Source organism: Bos indicus, chromosome 4 (assembly GCF_029378745.1).
Source record: "Bos indicus isolate NIAB-ARS_2022 breed Sahiwal x Tharparkar chromosome 4, NIAB-ARS_B.indTharparkar_mat_pri_1.0, whole genome shotgun sequence".
NCBI classification, from domain to species: Eukaryota; Metazoa; Chordata; class Mammalia; order Artiodactyla; family Bovidae; genus Bos; species Bos indicus.
Window position 1 is genome coordinate 48,899,815 of NC_091763.1, and position 18,429 is coordinate 48,918,243.

General features: G+C 37.5%; 1 protein-coding gene across 5 annotated transcripts; it reads left to right on the forward strand.

The window, feature by feature from the left end:
- Nucleotide 1: 1 nt before the first annotated feature.
- On the forward strand, nt 2–16,553 carry DUS4L (dihydrouridine synthase 4 like). 5 transcript variants are annotated; one of them, XM_019958677.2, is made up of 8 exons: nt 7–177; nt 4,447–4,590; nt 5,654–5,790; nt 10,009–10,130; nt 12,390–12,507; nt 13,533–13,655; nt 14,640–14,866; nt 15,569–16,553. In XM_019958677.2, exons 3-8 carry the CDS (start codon nt 5,675–5,677, stop codon nt 15,823–15,825), a joined length of 963 nt encoding a protein of 320 aa, XP_019814236.1. In that variant the 5' UTR covers nt 7–177; nt 4,447–4,590; nt 5,654–5,674; the 3' UTR covers nt 15,826–16,553. The 5 variants fall into 5 exon arrangements, with proteins under 5 accessions (XP_019814239.1, XP_019814236.1, XP_019814235.1 ...); XM_019958678.2 differs by having other exon boundaries at nt 64–1,148; XM_019958680.2 differs by lacking the exons at nt 4,447–4,590; nt 15,569–16,553 and adding an exon at nt 15,039–15,486 and having other exon boundaries at nt 2–177.
- The last annotated feature ends 1,876 nt before the right edge of the window (nt 16,554–18,429 follow it).

An 18,429-nucleotide genomic window follows, 5' to 3' on the forward strand; every position in this document is an offset into this window, starting at 1 on the left:
CGACTAGGAGGTTCCGCTTAATTGTGCCGGACCGAACCTGCCTTTGATCGGCGTGGGGCCCGGATCTGGTGGGCACTGAGGGCCCAGGGCGTTGAGGAAGCCGAGGTCGCGGGACCGGCGCTTTCCTCCGTGTCCTGCCGCACCCCTGGTGCTAGCAGCGTTCTCCGGGCGGAGAAGGTGAGCGCCAAAACGTGGCCGCGTCGTTTCCCGCTGAACCTAAGAACAGAGGCCTCTTGATGGAGGCAAGAGAGCGGAGGCTTCTGGGAACTTCGTTTGCACGCCTCAAGTACAGCTGGAGGGTGTTAATAGCTACCTACGTGTATCTACTTCCCTTGTGGCTCAGCTGGTAAAGAATCCTCCTGCAATGAGGGAGACATGGGTTCGATCCCTGGGTTCGGAAGATCCCCTGGAGAAGGAAAAGGTTACCCACTCCAGTATTCTGGCCTGGAGAATCCCATGGGCTGTACAAGTCGATGGTGTCGCAAAGAGTCGGACACGACTGAGCGACTTTCACATCACGTGTATCTGCCACATGCCTTGATTCGCATTCTTGGAGTAAAGGCAGGTGGAGAAAGCTTGGAGAGGAAAGTTGCCACGAATGAATACTGAGGAGAATTAGGAAGAGCCGAAAATCGGTGAAGTAGGACAACTGAGGAGAAGGCAATGGCACCCCCCTCCAGTACTCTTGCCTGGAAAATCCCATTGATGGAGGAGGCTGGTAGGCTGCAGTCCATGGGGTCGCTAAGAGTCGGATACGACTGAGTGACTTCACTTTCACTTTTCATGCATTGGAGAAGGAAATGGCAACCCACTCCAGTGTTCTTGCCTGGAGAATCTCAGGGACTGGGGAGCCTGGTGGGCTGCCGTCCCTGGGGTCGCACAGAGTCGGACACCACTGAAGTGACTTAGCAGCAGCAGTAGCAGGACAACTGAAACAGAAAGATGTGGGACTCATTCTCTACCTACTCTCCCATGAGAGAGTATCCTTAAGGTTTTTCTATTGCTTAGCTTCAGCCACATGTCGTGAGCGACACCAGACTTCTCCTTACTACAAATTGATGAATTTTCCATTTTTTGAGCTGAAAGATCAAGTTAGTTCCCATTACATCGGCACTGTTCACCTCTACTTCTCCCTCAATAAATTAATAGTAAGTTAACAGGTCAGCCACACGTGTGCAAGAAGGTTAAGCATTTCTTTGTAAAAAAATAATGTTTTCTTTTGTGTACATTAAGTATGTACACAGGGAACCAGTTTTCCCCAGTGCCAGAGCTACGGGTTCTCTTGATTCTGCTAACAGATTTTTGAGAATGTGAAATACTTTACTGTGCCAAACGCTGTTTGAGGTATTTTATAAGTCTAAATGTATTAGATACGCATAAGAACTCAAGCAAACAAGCCTCAGCTCACTACGTTGTGCTTAGCCTTAACTTTGTCACAGAGGTTCTTCCCTAATATATTTGATATCAATTCTGGTGTTGAATAGGATTGTTTGTTCTGAATGGAGGTCTCAAAAATTGCCAAGAGCAATGTGCCCAGAGTCACATTAGTTTTCATTATCAATAATACACAAAATTTGACTAATAATTTTTAAATAAGCATTGTCTTTGAATCATGGATCATTTTTCCTTTCCTGGCTGTTACATCAAAAATTTGCAGAACATTCATTCAATGAAGAATTTTGAATCTCTACCTGTATATACCAGCTTGAGTGTAAAACATTAGACTCAATTCCTGTCTTATCCCAAAGGAGCTAAGAGGTACATATAAACCCATTTAAACACATCTATAGTGTCACTTGCTTTGGAGGATGTGGATTTATTTATTCCGAAGCTTGACTGCACATTAAAATCACCTGGAAAGCTTTAACAACCACTGATACCTGTATCCTAAGCCCAGATATTCACATGTAATTGCTCTGGGGTATGATTTGGGCATCCTGCTTAAAATCTCCCTGCCTCATTCTAATGTACAACCAAGATTGAGAACTACTGATTTCTTCGTTCAGCAAAAACATTAAGGGAACCCTTCTATGTGCCATGTAAGGGAACAAGAGTGAATAAGAATGAAATTATTCCTGCTAACGTCACAGTGACCCAGTTGCCATTGGACTACCTTTTTAGTCTTTACCTCATTCTCACTCTTCTCTGATGTTTAAGATGCTCATCCCCTCCTTCCTTTGTAAAAGTTTAGCCCTCTCTTGGCTTCTGAATATCACGTTTCAGGTTTATTCCTTCCAGCTCCAAAGTTCATCTTGCTGTCTCCTTTATATTCAAATTTTTTCTCCCTTTTACTTAAATGTTGGCGCTTTTAATGATTTCTACACAATATGGTACCCATAAGTACTTTGTCCATGTTTCTAGTTTCAGCATATTACCTAGAGGTTCACTTCAGTTGCTCAGTCCAACCCTTTAAGGCCCCATGGACTGCAGCACTCCAGGCTTCCCTGTCCATCACCAACTCAAACTCATATCCATCAAGTCGGTGATACCATCCAAGCCATCTCATCCTCTGTTGTCCCCTTCTCCTGCCTTCAATCTTTCCCAGCATCAGGGTCTTTTTCAGAGTCAGTTCTTCACATCAGGTGGCCAAAGTATTGGAGTTTCAGCTTCAGCATCAGTCCTTCCAATGAATATTCAGGACTGATTTCCTTTCACATGGACTTGTTTGATCTCCTTGAAGTCCAAGAGTCTTCAACACCACAGTTCAAAAGCATTCATTCATCGGCACTCAGCTTTCTTTATACTCCAACTCACACATCCATACATGACTACTGGAAAAACCATAGCTTTGTTGGCAAAGTAATGTCTGCTTTTTAATATGCTGTCTAAGTTGGTCATATCTTTTCTTCCAAGGAGCAAGCATCTTTTTAATTGCATGGTTGCAGTCACCACCTGCAGTGATTTTGGAGCCCAAGAAAATAAAGTCTCTCACTGTTTCCATTATTTCCCCATCAATTTGCCATGAAGTGATGGGACTGGATGCTGTGATCTTCGTTTTCTGAATGTTGAGTTTTAAGCCAACTTTTTCACTCTCTTCTTTCACCTTCATCAAGAGGCTTTTTAGTTCTTCACTTTCTGCCATTAGGGTGCTGTCATCTGCATATCGAGGTTATTGATATTTCTCCTGGCAATCTTGGTTCCAGCTTGTGCTTCATCCAGCCCAGCATTTCACATGATGTATTCTGCATGTAAGTTAAATAAGCAGGGTGACAATATACAGCCTTGACGGACTCCTTTCCCAATTTGGAACCAGTCTGTTGTTCCATGTTCAGTTCCAACTTGACCTGCATACATATTCTCAGGAGGCAGGTAAGGTGGTCTGGTTTTCCCGTCTCTTAAAGAATTTTCCACAGTTTATTGTGATCCACACAGTCAAAGGCTTTGGCATAGTCAATAAAGCAGAAGTAGATGTTTTTCTGGAACTTTCTTTTTCAATGACCGAATGGATATTGACAGTTTGATCTCTGGTTTAACCTAGAGGTTAAAGACTCTCAATCTGTATCTCTAGCTTTTTCTTAAGAACCATATGTATATACCCCATATGAGGCATCACCACCTGGAAATCAGCTAAGTACCTCTTTGATGTGTCCAAGCATCGACTCATGTTTCCCTGCCAAAGCCTGTCCGTTCTTCCTTCTGGTTCTCTGTCTCATTGATTGGAATTGCCATCCACCAGGCTCTAAATCCAAAAATGTTGACATCATCCTAATATTCTCTCTCTGCACATATAACTCGTGCTGTCATCAGGTGATTTCCAACCCTTAAATGTCTTGCTAGTTTATTTTTATTTCTAAATAGCTCCTAAATGCATTCTCTTTCCTCTTTCCTCACTCCTAGACTCCCAGATCAGATACTCATTACACATGGCTTGGTCTACTACAGTGGCATCCTTACTAGTATTTTATCAACACCCCTAAACCCTCCAGTGAAATCTTTCCAAGTCAGAAATCTGATCATGCTTCATTTCCCTGCTAAATTCTTTTCAATTATAACTAGTGTACAAGGAGAGACAAACAACTTACACAAGAATACATGCCCATGGAAGTATGTCACATGCACACGTTAACATGTTGAGTGCACATGTAAAAATTACCCACAGAGCAGGGAAAGTGTCTGAGAACCAAGGCCCTAGAGTATAAATCTAAAAAGTCTTAACCTGGTGTATAAAGCCCATTAACTTGTAGGCACTCTCATATCCTGTCTAGTTACAGCTCAAGCAGTGCTGAACTATTCATTGTTCACTGAAAACATCAAGCATTTTCATGCTGCTCTGGAGTTCTTTGTACTGTTCTCTGTAACTGGACACTTCCCCAACTTCACTGACTCCTCTTGGCAGTTATTTCTACAACGCTGAAATTGTGTCTGAGTGTGTGTATTAGCCTTATTGTATAAGTTTGTTTAATACATTTTTAAAGACACCAAAAATATTTTCATCTGTGTTCTCAGCATATAGCAGGAAATTAATCTTTATTGAATGGAAAAAAATAAGATCAACTGGGATTCCAAGAAGATTGTTGGGGTCCTCAGGATGGGGAATTAAGAATACAGGGACTATGAGCCGATGAAGATGAGCTCAAGGTTTAATTAAAGGTACCACTTAGTTGACACACCCACCTCTAAATGTTTATTGTTTAGATGATAAATGGTGATAAACTAATAAACAGTGATCAGTAAAACTAGTTTATCTTATTCCACCTGTACATTCTACCTAAGGAGATTAAATTATTAGTTTATGTTTAGGTTATATCAATACTTTCAGATTTAGCCAACCAAAAAATTTCATGGTGAGCAATTAGACTTTTCTAAAGTTGGCCAGTATTTGTTTTTAAATTACTAAGGCCAAAATTGGAATTAGTAAGCAGCCAACACTATGAAATGATAAGTACCGTACGGCAACTGTAAAACACTTAGAAATTACCTAATTTAATCACTTGTCCCTCTGGGTATAATAGTGATTTACTATGCAGCTATGTGATTACAACTGAGATTTTCATGAAACAATGTTCACAAAACATTTAAATGTTTAAAAATATAATTAAAAGTTTGTTTGCCTTCTGATTCAAATAAAAAGAATGGAATTTGAGAATAAGAATAAACATTAAACGTACCAGTATGTCTTTTAAAATACTCGGTACTTAAGCTGTTCTGTTACTACCATTTAACTTTTCTGGATAAAAAAGGGTATTTCAAAGTGCCAGACATACTTAGTACTATATATGAATTAATTCAATCAAATTTCTTGGTTAAATCAATGCCAAACGAAGTAAAATGGAAAAACTAACATGGAAAATAATAACATGTATTCTAGGAAAACATCTTTTAGTTTTCTACATCCTGAGCACTTATTAATTTGAGCAGAAATTGTTACTATAGTCAATTAAGTATAAAATTCAAAACTGTTAGTTTTTGACTTGAACAAGCATAATTTATATAAAATATAAACGTTATAATTTCACAGTGTGCTAAAAGCTATCCATGACGTATAAATAAAGTCAGAATTCTGTAGTATCCTATTCAATACTGTGAAAAGAAACTAAGATTCCTAAGCCTACAAAACCTAATGAAAAATTCATGTTCCTGGCAATTGAAATTGTAAGAATGATGGGATTCAAGTGAAAGTGCTTCCTCCATGCAAACTAATTGTCTTTTTCAGATTTGAAATAAATCTGTTTTCATGAAGAGTGACTACATACAAACTACAACATGTCAAGAAAGAAGAAAAGATCCAATAGAAATGTTTCATTCTGGGCAGCTGGTAAAAATCTGTGCCCCAATGGTGCGATATTCAAAGTAAGTGTTGTTAAATGGTTAATGAGCCTAGGTGTGATTTCCTTTTTATGCTCTGACTTTTTATTTTATTTTTTTATTTTTTTTTAATTTTATTTTATTTTTAAACTTTACAATATTGTATTAAGACCACCCCGCCACATGGATCTTCAAATGCCTAGCTTTGGGACTAGGATACAGGCTTGAGTCCTGATGCTATTACCTGCCTGGCATATGTATGATCTAAGTGGTCACAGTATTTGTCTTTTTAAGACTGGCTTATTTCACTGAGCATAATATCTCAAGGTTCACCCATGTGTTTCTTCCTTTTTAAGAATGAATAATATTCCATTGTGTGTATATATTACATTTTATTTATCCATTCATTCATTCAGCCCAGCTTGAGTTGCTTCCATCTTTTGACTCTTGGGAATAATGCTTCTATGAACACGGATATATAAATATCTTTTTGAGACCTTGCTTTTTGTTCTTTGGGGTATTTGCCCAGAAGTGGAATTGCTAGATTATGTGGCAATTCTGTTTTTAATTTTGGGGGAATTGCCCTGCTGTTTACTATAGTAGCTACACCGTTTCAGTGCACAAGAGTTTCAGTTTCTCAGCATTCTCCTCAACACTTACTGTTTTGGGAGGTTGTTGTTATTGTTTTAATAGTCATCCTAATGAATGTGAATTATCTCGTTGTGGTTTTTATTTGTGTTTTTCTAGTGATGTTAAACATCTTTTCCTGTGCTCATTGGCCATTTGGGTATCTTCTTGGGAGAAATCTCTTCAAACCCTTTGCCCATTTTTTAATCAAGATTGTTTGGTTTTTTGTTGTCCCAGTTTTGATTGCTCTTGAGTTTTAAGAGCTCTTTATATTTTATAGACAGATCTTTTGTCCGACAGGTGGCTTAAATATGTGTTCTCCTGGCATGTAGCTTGTCTTTTCATTTTCTTACCATGTCTTTTGCAGAGCAAAAGTTTTTACTTACTGATGAAGTCCATCTTATCAATATTTCCTTTTGCAGATTGTACTTTTGTTTTCAAGTATAAGAAATCTTTATGTAGCTCTAGATATTAAAGATTGTGTCCTACTTTTTTTCTTAAAGTCTTCTAGTTTACGTTTTACATTTAAGTTCATAATTCCTCATTTCTATGGAAGTGTGAGACATAGGCTCAGTTTGGTTGGTTTATTGTTTTTGCTGACAGTTGTCTGTTCCAGCAGCATTTGTTGAAAAGGCTGTCTTTCCATTATTGAATTACTTTTGCATCTTTATCAAAACTCAGCTGAGCATGTTTATATGGTTCTTTTTCTGCAGTCTCTGGTCTGCTGATCTATGTGTCCCTCTACCAGTACCACACAGTCTTGATTACTGTCAGTTCAGTTCAGTTCAGTCCAGTCGCTCAGTCGTGTCCATCTCTTTGCGACCCCATGAACCACAGCACGCCAGGCCTCCCTGTCCATCACCAACTCCTGGAGTCCACCCAAAGCCGTGTGCGTTGTGTCGGTGATGCCATCCAACCATCTCATCCTCTGTGGTTCCCTTCTCCTCCTGCCCTCAATCTTTCCCAGCATCAGGGTCTTTTCAAATGAGTCGGCTCTTCACATCAGGTGGCCAAAGTATTGGAATTTCAGCTTCAACATCAGTCCTTCCAGTGAACACCCAGGACTGATCTCCTTTAGGATGGACTGATTGGATCTCCTTGCAGTCCAAGGGACTCTCAAGAGTCTTCTCCAACACCACAGTTCAAAAGCATCAATTCTTTGGTGCTCAGCTTTCTTTATAGTCCAATTCTTACATCCATACATGACTACTGGAAAAACCATAGCCTTGACTAGATGGACCTTTGTTGGCAAAGTAATGTCTCTGCTTTTTAATATGCTGTGTAGGTTGATCATAACTTTCCTTCCAAAGAGTAAGCATCTTTTAATTTCATGGCTGCAGTCACCATCTGCAGTGATTTTAGAGCCCAGAAAAATAAAGTCAGCCACTGTTTCCCCATCTATTTTCCATGAAGTGATGGGACGGGATGCCATGATCTTAGTTTTCTGAATGCTGAGCTTTAAGCCAACTTTTTCACTCTCTTCTTTCACTTTCATCAAGAGGCTCTTTAGTTCCTCTTCACTTTCTGCCATAAGGGTGGTGTCATCTGCGTATCTGAGGTTATTGATATTTCTCCTGGCAATCTTGATTCCAGCTTGTGCTTCCTCCAGCCCAGCGTTTCTCATGATGTACTCTGCATAGAAGGTAAATAAGCAATATACAGCCTTGACGTACTCCTTTTCCTATTTGGAACCAGTCTGTTGTTCCTTGTCCAGTTCTAACGGTTGCTTCCTGACCTGCATATAGGTTTCTCAAGAGGCAGGTCAGGTGGTCTGATATTCCCATCTCTTTCAGAATTTTCCACAGTTTATTGTAATAAATCTTGAAATTAAGTAATCTGATAAATCCCACTTTTCTTTTTCAAAATTGTTTTAGCTGTTTAGTGCCTTTCCAAATGAATTTTAGGATGATCTTTTCTCTACCTACAAAAAAAATCTTAGTGGAATTTTCATAAGAATTGTATTAAATATGCATATCAATTTGGGGAGAATTGAACTCCTTGTGTTGAGTCTCCTTATGAACACAGTATCTCTCCATTTATTTAGATCTTCTTTGATTTCCTTCATTAGTGTTAAGTGTTATACAGTTTTCAGCATACAAATTCTGTCCATATTTTGTAAGGCTTACATTCAGTTATTATACTTTTAATTTTGGTGTTCATGTGTCCATTGCTGGTATATAGAAGTAAAATTGCTTTTTGTGTTTTATTCTTACATTCTGTGAATTTGCTGTGTTTACTTATTGCTTCTAGGAGGTTCCTCATATAAATTCCTTAGGATTATCTAAGTAGACAGTTATGTCACTTGCAAATAGTGATAGTTTTACTTCTTCCTTTCTATCTGATGCCTTTTATTTCACTTTCATGCCTCATTGCACTGCCTAAAGTTCCAACACTGTGCTGAATAAGAATGATGAGAGCAGACATCTTTCCCTTGTTCTTGATCTGGCGGGGAAGTATTCTTTCACCTTTAAGTATAATATGAAGTATAGAATTTTTTGTGGATGTTCCTCATAGGGTTGAGAAAGTTCCCTCTATTCCTGTTTTTCTGGGAGGTTTTAGTTTTTAATCCGAATGTTGTTTTGTCAAGTGCTTTTTCTGCATCAGTTGATACAGTCATGTGATTTTTTTTTTCTCTAGCCTGTTAATATGGTGGATTACAGTGCTTGATTCTGAATATTGAAACTTGTGCTCTAACTAGCTTTTTCTGATACCACCACAGCAGGGGAAGGATGGGAAAGCACCACCTCATTACTCTCAGGTAGAGATAGAAGTCTAGGTTTTCCACTTGGTCTCCTTTGACACCCCAGGGGCATAAGGCTCCTCATTACCGTTGAGCAGGGCTAAGAGTTCCAGCTCCCCATGCAGGGGGTGGCCTGGTAACTGCTGAGCAATGACGAAAGGCCTGGCTCTTCACTAGGCATTCTCTGACACTGTTCCTGGGGTGAGGGAGAAGGGTGTCTTGCTGCTGCACTGTTGGTGTGGAATTCCAGGCTCCCCACTTGGTCTCCACTGGTAGCCTCCTTGTTTCTGGCCAGCAAGGATTAAAGTCCCAGTTTCCTACCTGGCATTCTCTAACACCACCGTGGAGGGGTGTTAGAGAACATTGTGACAGCTTTGGAAGGCTAGAAGTCGAGGCTCCCCACTTGAGCTTTGCTTGTGGAGGTGCAGGCCACAAATTTTTCTCTGGTGTTGGGCTAGAGTAAAATCATCATTATTTAAAAGCTTGCTAGGCTGCCCCCTTCTTGGTCCTTGGGGTAAAATTAGCAGGCTTTTGCTGGGGCTGTTTTTGTCTGCATCCATTGCTGCTTCCAGGTTGCCAGCTTCTTCAGTTTCAAACCTAGGATATTTGAGGGAAAAACAAAACTCGGATAACTCACCATTGTCATTCCTTAGGTCCTGCTCAAGGTCACTAGCCTGTCTGCTCTCTTCTCTCCCCCTTTCAGAGTTTGCTTATGTTTGTTTTGTATATAATATCCAGAGTTTTTAGTTACACTAAGCAAGAGGAATAGGAAGAGTACATCTACTGCATCTTTCCGTAGCAGAACTTTAATAAATATTTAATGAATAACTAAACTCTGAAGAATGTAGGATTATCATGCTTTCTGATTGCCTAATTAAAGTTTTATATGCTCACAGGTTGTCTTTCAGAACACTAGTCAGAAAATACGATTGTGATCTGTGCTATACACCAATGATAGTTGCTGCTGATTTTGTCAGATCTGCAAAAGCCAGAGACAGTGAATTTACCACAAATCAAGGTACGTGAAAGCCAGAGTTTGCTGTCTTTGTAAAACTTAAAAAACAAAACAACAACAAAAAAAACTCAACACTCTTGTCTAATCAGACAACAGAATTCAGAGAGCTTACTTTAAGATCTTTCGGTTTTCTATAAATGTTTAATAAGTTTTTTACAATGTGTTTTTCCTCAGTGCCTTGTAAACTATGAATAATTTATCAAAGTGTAAGTCAGCCTCCATTCAGGGCCCCATTCTCTCACCTGGCAGATTCCTATCTCACTGCCGCCAGCCTTATCCCATCCCAAACTGTCCTGCAGACAGCTCCAAGTGAGCTCTCTAGAACTTAAATTTGATCACTTCTTTTCCCTAACTCAAAATCTTCCTTAGACCTCTCATCACCTAAAGCAGTGGTTCTCAAAGTGATTTCCCAGACCACTTAGCATCAGCATTATCTGAAAACTCATTAGAAATGGAAATTCTAGAGTCCACTCCAAGCCTGCTTAATCAGAATCTCTGGGTATGTCACAAGCAATCTGTGTTTTTAAAAGCTCTTCAGGTGCTTCTGAGCTTGCTAAAGATTGAGAGCCACTGACCTAAAGAGGAAAACTCCAGCATGTGTAGATAATATAAAGTTCTTCATGATCTAGAACACTGAACACATGTTCTGCAGCTTTATCTTCCATCAGTTTTTCTCCATGGCCCACCGACTTTATTCTTCAAAATACTAAGTTATTTTAAGTCCCTGAACATGCCCTAATCTCTCACACTGCTCCACCTAGAGTATCCTTCTTAGTCAGGCCTGTCCCCTTATCCCTGTCTCTTTGGGAAAGGACACTTCATACTTCTTAATGCTCTAAAGTTGTGACCAAGGAACTCTCCTAATCACACTCCATTCATGTCCGTTGCCTAAGCACAGACTTTTTGTTGTACTTAATCATACTGTACTGTGATTTCCTCCTTACGTGTCTGTCTCTCCCACTAGACTATGGGCTTCTTGAAGGTTGGAATTTTTTTCTTGTGGATTTGTATCCTCAGCTTCTAGCCCAGCACTGAAAATATATTTGACAAATAAATGATTGTTAAATTGAAATTTTATAACTCTCGCGTTACGAAGCAGAAAGAATCCTACCTATATCCTCAGGAAAAAGCTTATTCTCCTATCCTCTGATAATCCTGTAAATCAGTAGATTTTCATAGAAATTCTGAGTCAGTGGAACTAGAGCCATAACAACAAATCTGCATTTTGGTAAATACCCAGTAAATCTCATACAGGTAATCTTAAAAAAAAAAAAAACCTTTAGAAACGTCAAAATACATCTATTCAAAATCTGTAACATCCAAAGATGAGGAAAATGTGTCCTTTAAAACCTAGGAAAGCTCTGATACATTTGGCTATATTAAAATGTAGACTGTTATATATAAGAAAAGGGCACAGATAATACTCAAAGACAAACTAAAAACTGGAGAAAATAGAATATTTTGATGTTTATGATAGATAGCAGAGCTAATTGTTTTATTTTTAAATTTAAATAATAAAAAGGGAGCAACCAAAAGAAAAATTGCACATAGAGAACTCTGCAAAAAGTATGGAGAGACAGGCTATAAATAAAAAATATGTTGTTACATGTACAGTGTAGGATAAGTTGTAAGGAAACCAGAACTGTCATCCATATTGGTGTATATGTGTATCGGTAAACTCTTCTAAGAAAATTTTATAGTATCTTTCAAAATGTTAATACCTGCCCAGCAGTTATACTCCTAGGAATTTACTTCATGAATATACTCACAAAAATATGTATGTAAGAGTATCTTCATCGCAACATTGTTTGCAAGAGTCTCAAATAAAAAACAGTCTGTAGTTCACCATCATAGTGGAATATGCACTAAAAACAGGAAAACAGGTCTGCATATAGATCTCAGGTACATCAGGGGAAAACATCATAGGGATAGCAATGTATTTAGAATGTTCACATTTGCTTAAATTTTACAGGTCTTCGTAATGTTTTAGAATGCAGTATAATCTCACCTTTAGGAAAGGAGTCTGTTTGGCAAAAGTGTTATACTTCTTATTTTATCAAATTTTGTACTGTTTGAATTTGTACCAAGTCTAAATTGCATGTAATAATTTAAAATATTTTAAGTTATTTTAATGCTATATTGTTTGAACACATGCTTCTTAGTCTAAAAATAGAATTTTATCCTGTACAAACATTAAAATTTGTTTTCTCATGTGTGTGTGTGTTTCTGTGAATTTTAATGTTGAGCTATTCATTTTATCAGGTGATTGCCCATTGATTGTTCAGTTTGCTGCTAATGATGCAAGACTTTTATCTGATGCTGCTCGTATAGTCTGTCCTTATGCGAATGGAATAGACATTAACTGTGGTTGCCCTCAGAGGTAAAGCTCAAAGAAGTTGGAAGAATTTTCAAAAGATTAGGAAAAACTAGTGAACATGGTTAACTATCATTCTGGTATTCCAAAAACTGAAAAGTAAGGAAGATAGACATAAAGAACTTGGGCTCTAAGAAGCAAGAAAAACTAAGGAAATATTATTTAGAAACACACATGCAAAGATATTTTCTGACAGCTGCAACAGTGTATAGACCCTTGACAAGTTTTTGTCTCACCTCACCACTAGAATTTTTTTATGTGTGGATCTGCCTTGAACCTCATCCATAAGTAGTTATGTGAGACTCTGATGTTTATAACAACCCCTAAAATGTATTTTTACTGCTACTTGCTCCAAGCATTGTGATTCTATGATACGTGATTCTATGATTCAGTTATAAGAATACCTTATTAAAATTACCTTTTCTTCTTATACTACAGTTACTTGGTTGAGTCTGAGTAACTGAGTGTTGATAGAATGTGCTTAATTTGATGATAATATCCTTACCTCTTGGCACAATACTAGATTATCTGTCAATAATTCAAAATATGTTCAAAGAATGAAGTCAAGGTTTTACATATAGCATAATCCAAATCAGATTAGACATGTTTGTATACTCATTAGTAGAGTTCAGTAAGCTGTTTAGTGGGTGTTGGAATGCTGTAAGCCAAAAATATCTACTCTTAAGATTAATAAAACTTCTTGTTATGTATAATAAACATCACATTTGGAGTTGAAAAAATCTGAAGTAATTACAATTAATTACAAATACTTAAATCTGTTTTGGTTGAATGAACTTTAATTTTTTCACTTGCCAGTGAAAACCATTTCCCCTAAATACTTCTTGATCTGGGAACATATTTTCCTAATCTTGATACACTTAGAAATGTTGGATCTATGAATTTTAAAAATTATGGTTCCATTCCAGATTGCTAGGTAGAGAAATAGATAAATGCACTTACTGTGCTTTTAGAATTGCATCTTCTCTTCCAGTTGTTTACCATTTATTTGTTGTTATGTTTACTTTATGAAGGTGGGCACTGGCAGAAGGTTATGGAGCTTGCTTAATAAACAAGCCAGAGCTTGTTCGAGACATGGTGAAACAAGTAAGAAATCAAGTGGAAAACCCCAGATTTTCAGTATCTATTAAAATAAGGTAAAGGTAATATTTTAATCTCTTGGTACGATAGTCCATCCATTACTCAGGAAATAAAAGAATATTCCTTTTGTCTGGAAATGTGGAGATGTCTCCTTTTCGTATGCAGGCATCTGCGTGCATGCTTAGTTGCTTCAGTCATGTATGACTCTTTGTGACTTCATGGACTGTAGCCCACCAGTCTCCTCCTCCATGGGATTCTCCAGGCAAGAATACTGAAGTGGGTTCCCATGCCCTCCTTCAGGGGATCTTCCCGACTCAGTGATCGAACCTCTGTCTCCTATGTCTCCTGCATTGCCAGGTGGATTCTTTAGCCATTGAGCCACCTGGGAAGCCCCACATAGGCATCTAGAATATGAAAATGTTGAAACAAAGATGCTTAGTGAATTAACAGATACCATAATTTTTATTTATAATTCAAAACAATTTCTTCATATTTAACAAAAATTAAAATGTCCCTTTATTATTAAAAAACTCACTCCCAAAAAAAAAACAACTCTTTCCACGTACTATTGAAATAACTAACGCTAAGAAACATTTCTGATACCAAGAGTGGAAAATAGGAATAATATTTGCACTAAAATTTCACATCAAAAATGAAAAATAGTTTTTTGGTGACAGGTTAAAAACATATTTTGATAAATTCTCCCACTTGTGGATTGGAGCATGCACAGCAAATATTACAATAGCAACTTTCAATGCATCTGTGATAGTACTCTGATGAATCTTGCAGTTATCAAAGCCAAAAAAGAGCCACACTAGGTAACAATTCTTTGTCATCCTGTTATTGCCAATAGTGAAATAGCTAAATTCAAGATCTTGAATGGGATCTGATACCTGAACAAAACTTTAATTGTGGTATGTGGTGATAATATGAACAGCATAGCTAAACTAAATAATGTAGTAGATGAAATAATGTTCTGTTTATTGATATCATTAAGATGTGTGTGCTGTAAAAAGATAGATATGATTTTGAAATTATAGGATCCATGATGACCTTACAAGAACTGTAGATCTCTGTCGAAAGGCTGAAGCAACAGGAGTTTCCTGGATTACAGTCCATGGAAGAACTGTTGAGGAAAGACATCAGCCAGTTCACTATGAGGCCATTAAAATAATTAAGGAAAGTATGTCTATACCTATAGTTGCTAACGGAGACATCAGAAGCTTAAAAGAAGCAGAAAATGTGTGGCATACTACTGGGACAGATGGTAAGAAATAAGTCCTTTGACTTTTTTGTTTTTTAATTAGAAAAATTTTTAAATGGGGGTGGGAGAGTAATGTTAATGTGGTTTTCATTATTTTTCTTTCAAATGGAGCCTATTTTCCTGTTGTACCAATTTAAGCTAAGCAGTTTACTAAAATGTTAATCCTTTGACTTAGGAACAACAGATTATTTTAATTGGAGTGAATTAGTTCAGTTACTTCTCTGCCACCATCTCATCCACTGAGTGACCAGTAGAGCCTACAGAATAGAAATGAGAATTTGTGAATGGAAGAGTGGCTATAGGAGCCAAAGAAACCCCAGACTGCTATGCAGTTTCATTATCCGCCTCAACTTTGGCATATCAAGCCCTGTGATACCTATTGCTAGATGAGAGAATGCAAATAAACTTAACTTCAAGCAAATCCAATTTATAACAATCCAGGTTTACCCTTAAAAAAAAACCCCAAACTAATTTTTAATGTTGAAGTATTTAAAACGTTAAAAAAGAAAGTCTTAAAAGTTGCATTTACACTTCATTGGTTTATAAAAAGTATAAAAATGAATTGTTTAATAAGAATGAAACTAAGGGCATTGTAAAATCTTGTAATAAATTATTTTTTAATATTTTCAGTTTGTTTCATTGAGTTTGACCCCATAACCATGAGTTCTTAATGTGTGGACAAATGAAATATGCTTTAATTTGTAGGTGTGATGGTTGCAAGAGGACTCTTAGCAAACCCGGCCATGTTTGCTGGATATGAGGAAACCCCACTGAAATGCATCTGGGACTGGGTTGACATTGCTCTTGAACTTGGAACTCCCTATATGTGTTTCCATCAACATTTAATGTATATGATGGAAAAGATAACTTCAAGGCAGGAAAAAAGAATATTTAATGCTTTGTCAAGCACATCAGCAGTCTTAGATTATCTTACAGACCATTATGGGATTGACCGGACTTGAATTATTTTCTTTCTTCAATGAAACCATGGAAGGTCACATCTTGGTTTTTACTTTGAATCAGTGACTCTAAAACATTAGTGTAAAAACAATGCCCTGACAGAATTTTTAAAAATCACTCCTGGACCACATCCTCAGAGATTCTGGTTCAGTAGATCTCTAGGATAGACCCAAATTTTAATTTTAAAAAAGATCCTAGGTGTTTCAAACATTGACAGACCTTGCTCTGAATCCTATTATGAATTAAAATGTGAGAATTTTTTTCCTAAAGAAATCACGTTTTTAACATTTTTAAATAAATAAAACTTTTATTTTAATACTAAAAATATGGCTCATATGGTATCCGTTAGTTAACATGAAGTGTTTTAAATGAAAATCAGTGCAGAAAAGTAAGACAGCAAATGCCAACATCTATATGAAATGAAAAGGAAAAAAATTCTGTATAGAATTGCTTTCAGGGCTTAAATTCAAAGTTTAGGTTGGAAAATTAAACTGCTACTTCCTAATTCATGAATTATATACCTTAAGGTATTTGTTTTAAATTGTATGTAACAAATTAATTAGATGTGATGTGTTCTGTAGTTTAAAACTAAGGGAGACTTCCCTGATCCAGTAGTTAATACCTCCTTCCAGTGCATGGAGGTGCAGGTTCAATTCCTGGTTGGGAGCCAAGATCTCAACCTTTAATGCCTCGCAGCCATTAAAACTCCAAATGATCTACATCAAAAATAAAAAACCTTTATTAAAAAAAGCTAAGATTCTGTGAAATTCTTTAAATGACATTATATTTGTTACATCTCAAGGCTTCTAAATTCTTAGAAGATTGAGAGCTTGGTAAATATCAGTTCAGTTCAGTTGCTCAGTCGGGTTTGACTCTTTGCTACCCATGGACTTCAGCACGCCAGGCTTCCCTGTCTATCACCAACTCCCAAAGCCTACTCAAACTCATGACCATCACGTCAGTGATGCCATCCAACCATCTCATCCTCTGCCGTCCCCTTCTGTCGCCTTCAATCTTTCCCAGCATCAGGGTCTTTTCCAATGAGTCAGTTCTTCACATCAGGTAGCAAAATATTGGAGTTTCAGCTTCAGCATCAGTCCTGTATATAAATGATACTATTAATTTCTATCTCCTACATCTTAAATATTAAAATTTGGTCAATAGTCTTGAGATAATTACACAGTTGGCCCTTGGTGCTAAAATGTTTTATATATGGGACTTGAGCATCCACAAATTTTGGTACCTGAAAGAGTCCTAGAACCAATGCCCCACAGATACCAAAAGACAACTATGTACTTGAAATATTATTTCCTGGAGAAGAGTAACTAGGTTTTATTTAAAAACCTAATTTTCATAACATTTTTAGTAATGTTATTTTTATGCCTCCCAGCAGTTGAGGGTAATTTTAACTTTAGAGTTCCATGGCTTAGGGAATACCCTAGCAGTATAGTGGTTAGTTTTCCCGGCTTTCACCATCAGGTGTGCTGGTTCAGTCTCCTGGTCAGGGAACTAAGATTGTCACAAGCTGAGTGGCATGGCACAGCCAAAAAATTGAAAAATTTTTTTAAAGTTCCATGGTTTGGAGATACTGCTAGTGGAATTTTGTTGGCAGTGAAGGTGCCACTGCAAGAATTACCTCGATTTGTTAAAAACAGTTCTATAATTAAGATAGTGGTCTATATGACCAACATAAAAACTTATAAGCAGTTATCTAGAACTGGTTGATTAACGAATTTGGGAATATGAGATAAGTCAATTTTAACATACACCCTGTTGTAATATTTTTTAAGGTACACTCTGTGCTTTCATTTTTCAGTTAATGGATTTTTAAAGATAACTGCTTTTCATTAAATATGAGTACCATATTAGCACACAGGGAGTTATAGTCAAAACGTAGTCATTTTTAAATTTGTTAATTAACTCTGAGGTGAATTACCTGTGTTGTGAGGACAATGGCATAATTAGAGTAAGGTGCACAGCGTTTCCAAGGAGCCAGTGTAAAGGGCAAGGAGTTCTAAACGCGCTTAATTTTTTTTTTTCTAAGTCCCTTATGGTTAACCTATGTTGTCTATATTTGTGACAAAGAGAAAACACTGACTCAAATGAGTTTTTATATTCAATAACTACCTGATTTTTACCATTTATTTAATGTTCCCAAAATAATCCTCTACAGAATACTTTGATGTGCATTTCTAATATGTTGTTAATATTGGGGGGGGGGGGGAACTGCCATAATTTGAGTGTATTCACGTAATTTGAATACCCTGAAAAGAGTAATTGAAAAAGTGTACCCATACCCACGTTGTTCTCCTTTCCAGTTAGTCCCCAATCCCTAAAGTGTATTTCCTCTTCCGAGCCCATGGACAAAAGGGGAAACCCTTACAGGAAATGTTGGACGCTACCTACTCCTACATTTTCAGAGAATGTGGCACAATCACCAGATCCTGGCCTTTCTAATATGTAACTTCTAGCTTGTTCCGGCCAACGAAATTGTCCACAGTAAAATACAGACAGGAAGGAGTGTTTTAACCACGTTCACTAAAATGGCAGCACCCTGTCTAACCCGCCCGCCCCGATGCCATTCTCTTTCGCCGGACCCCACAAGC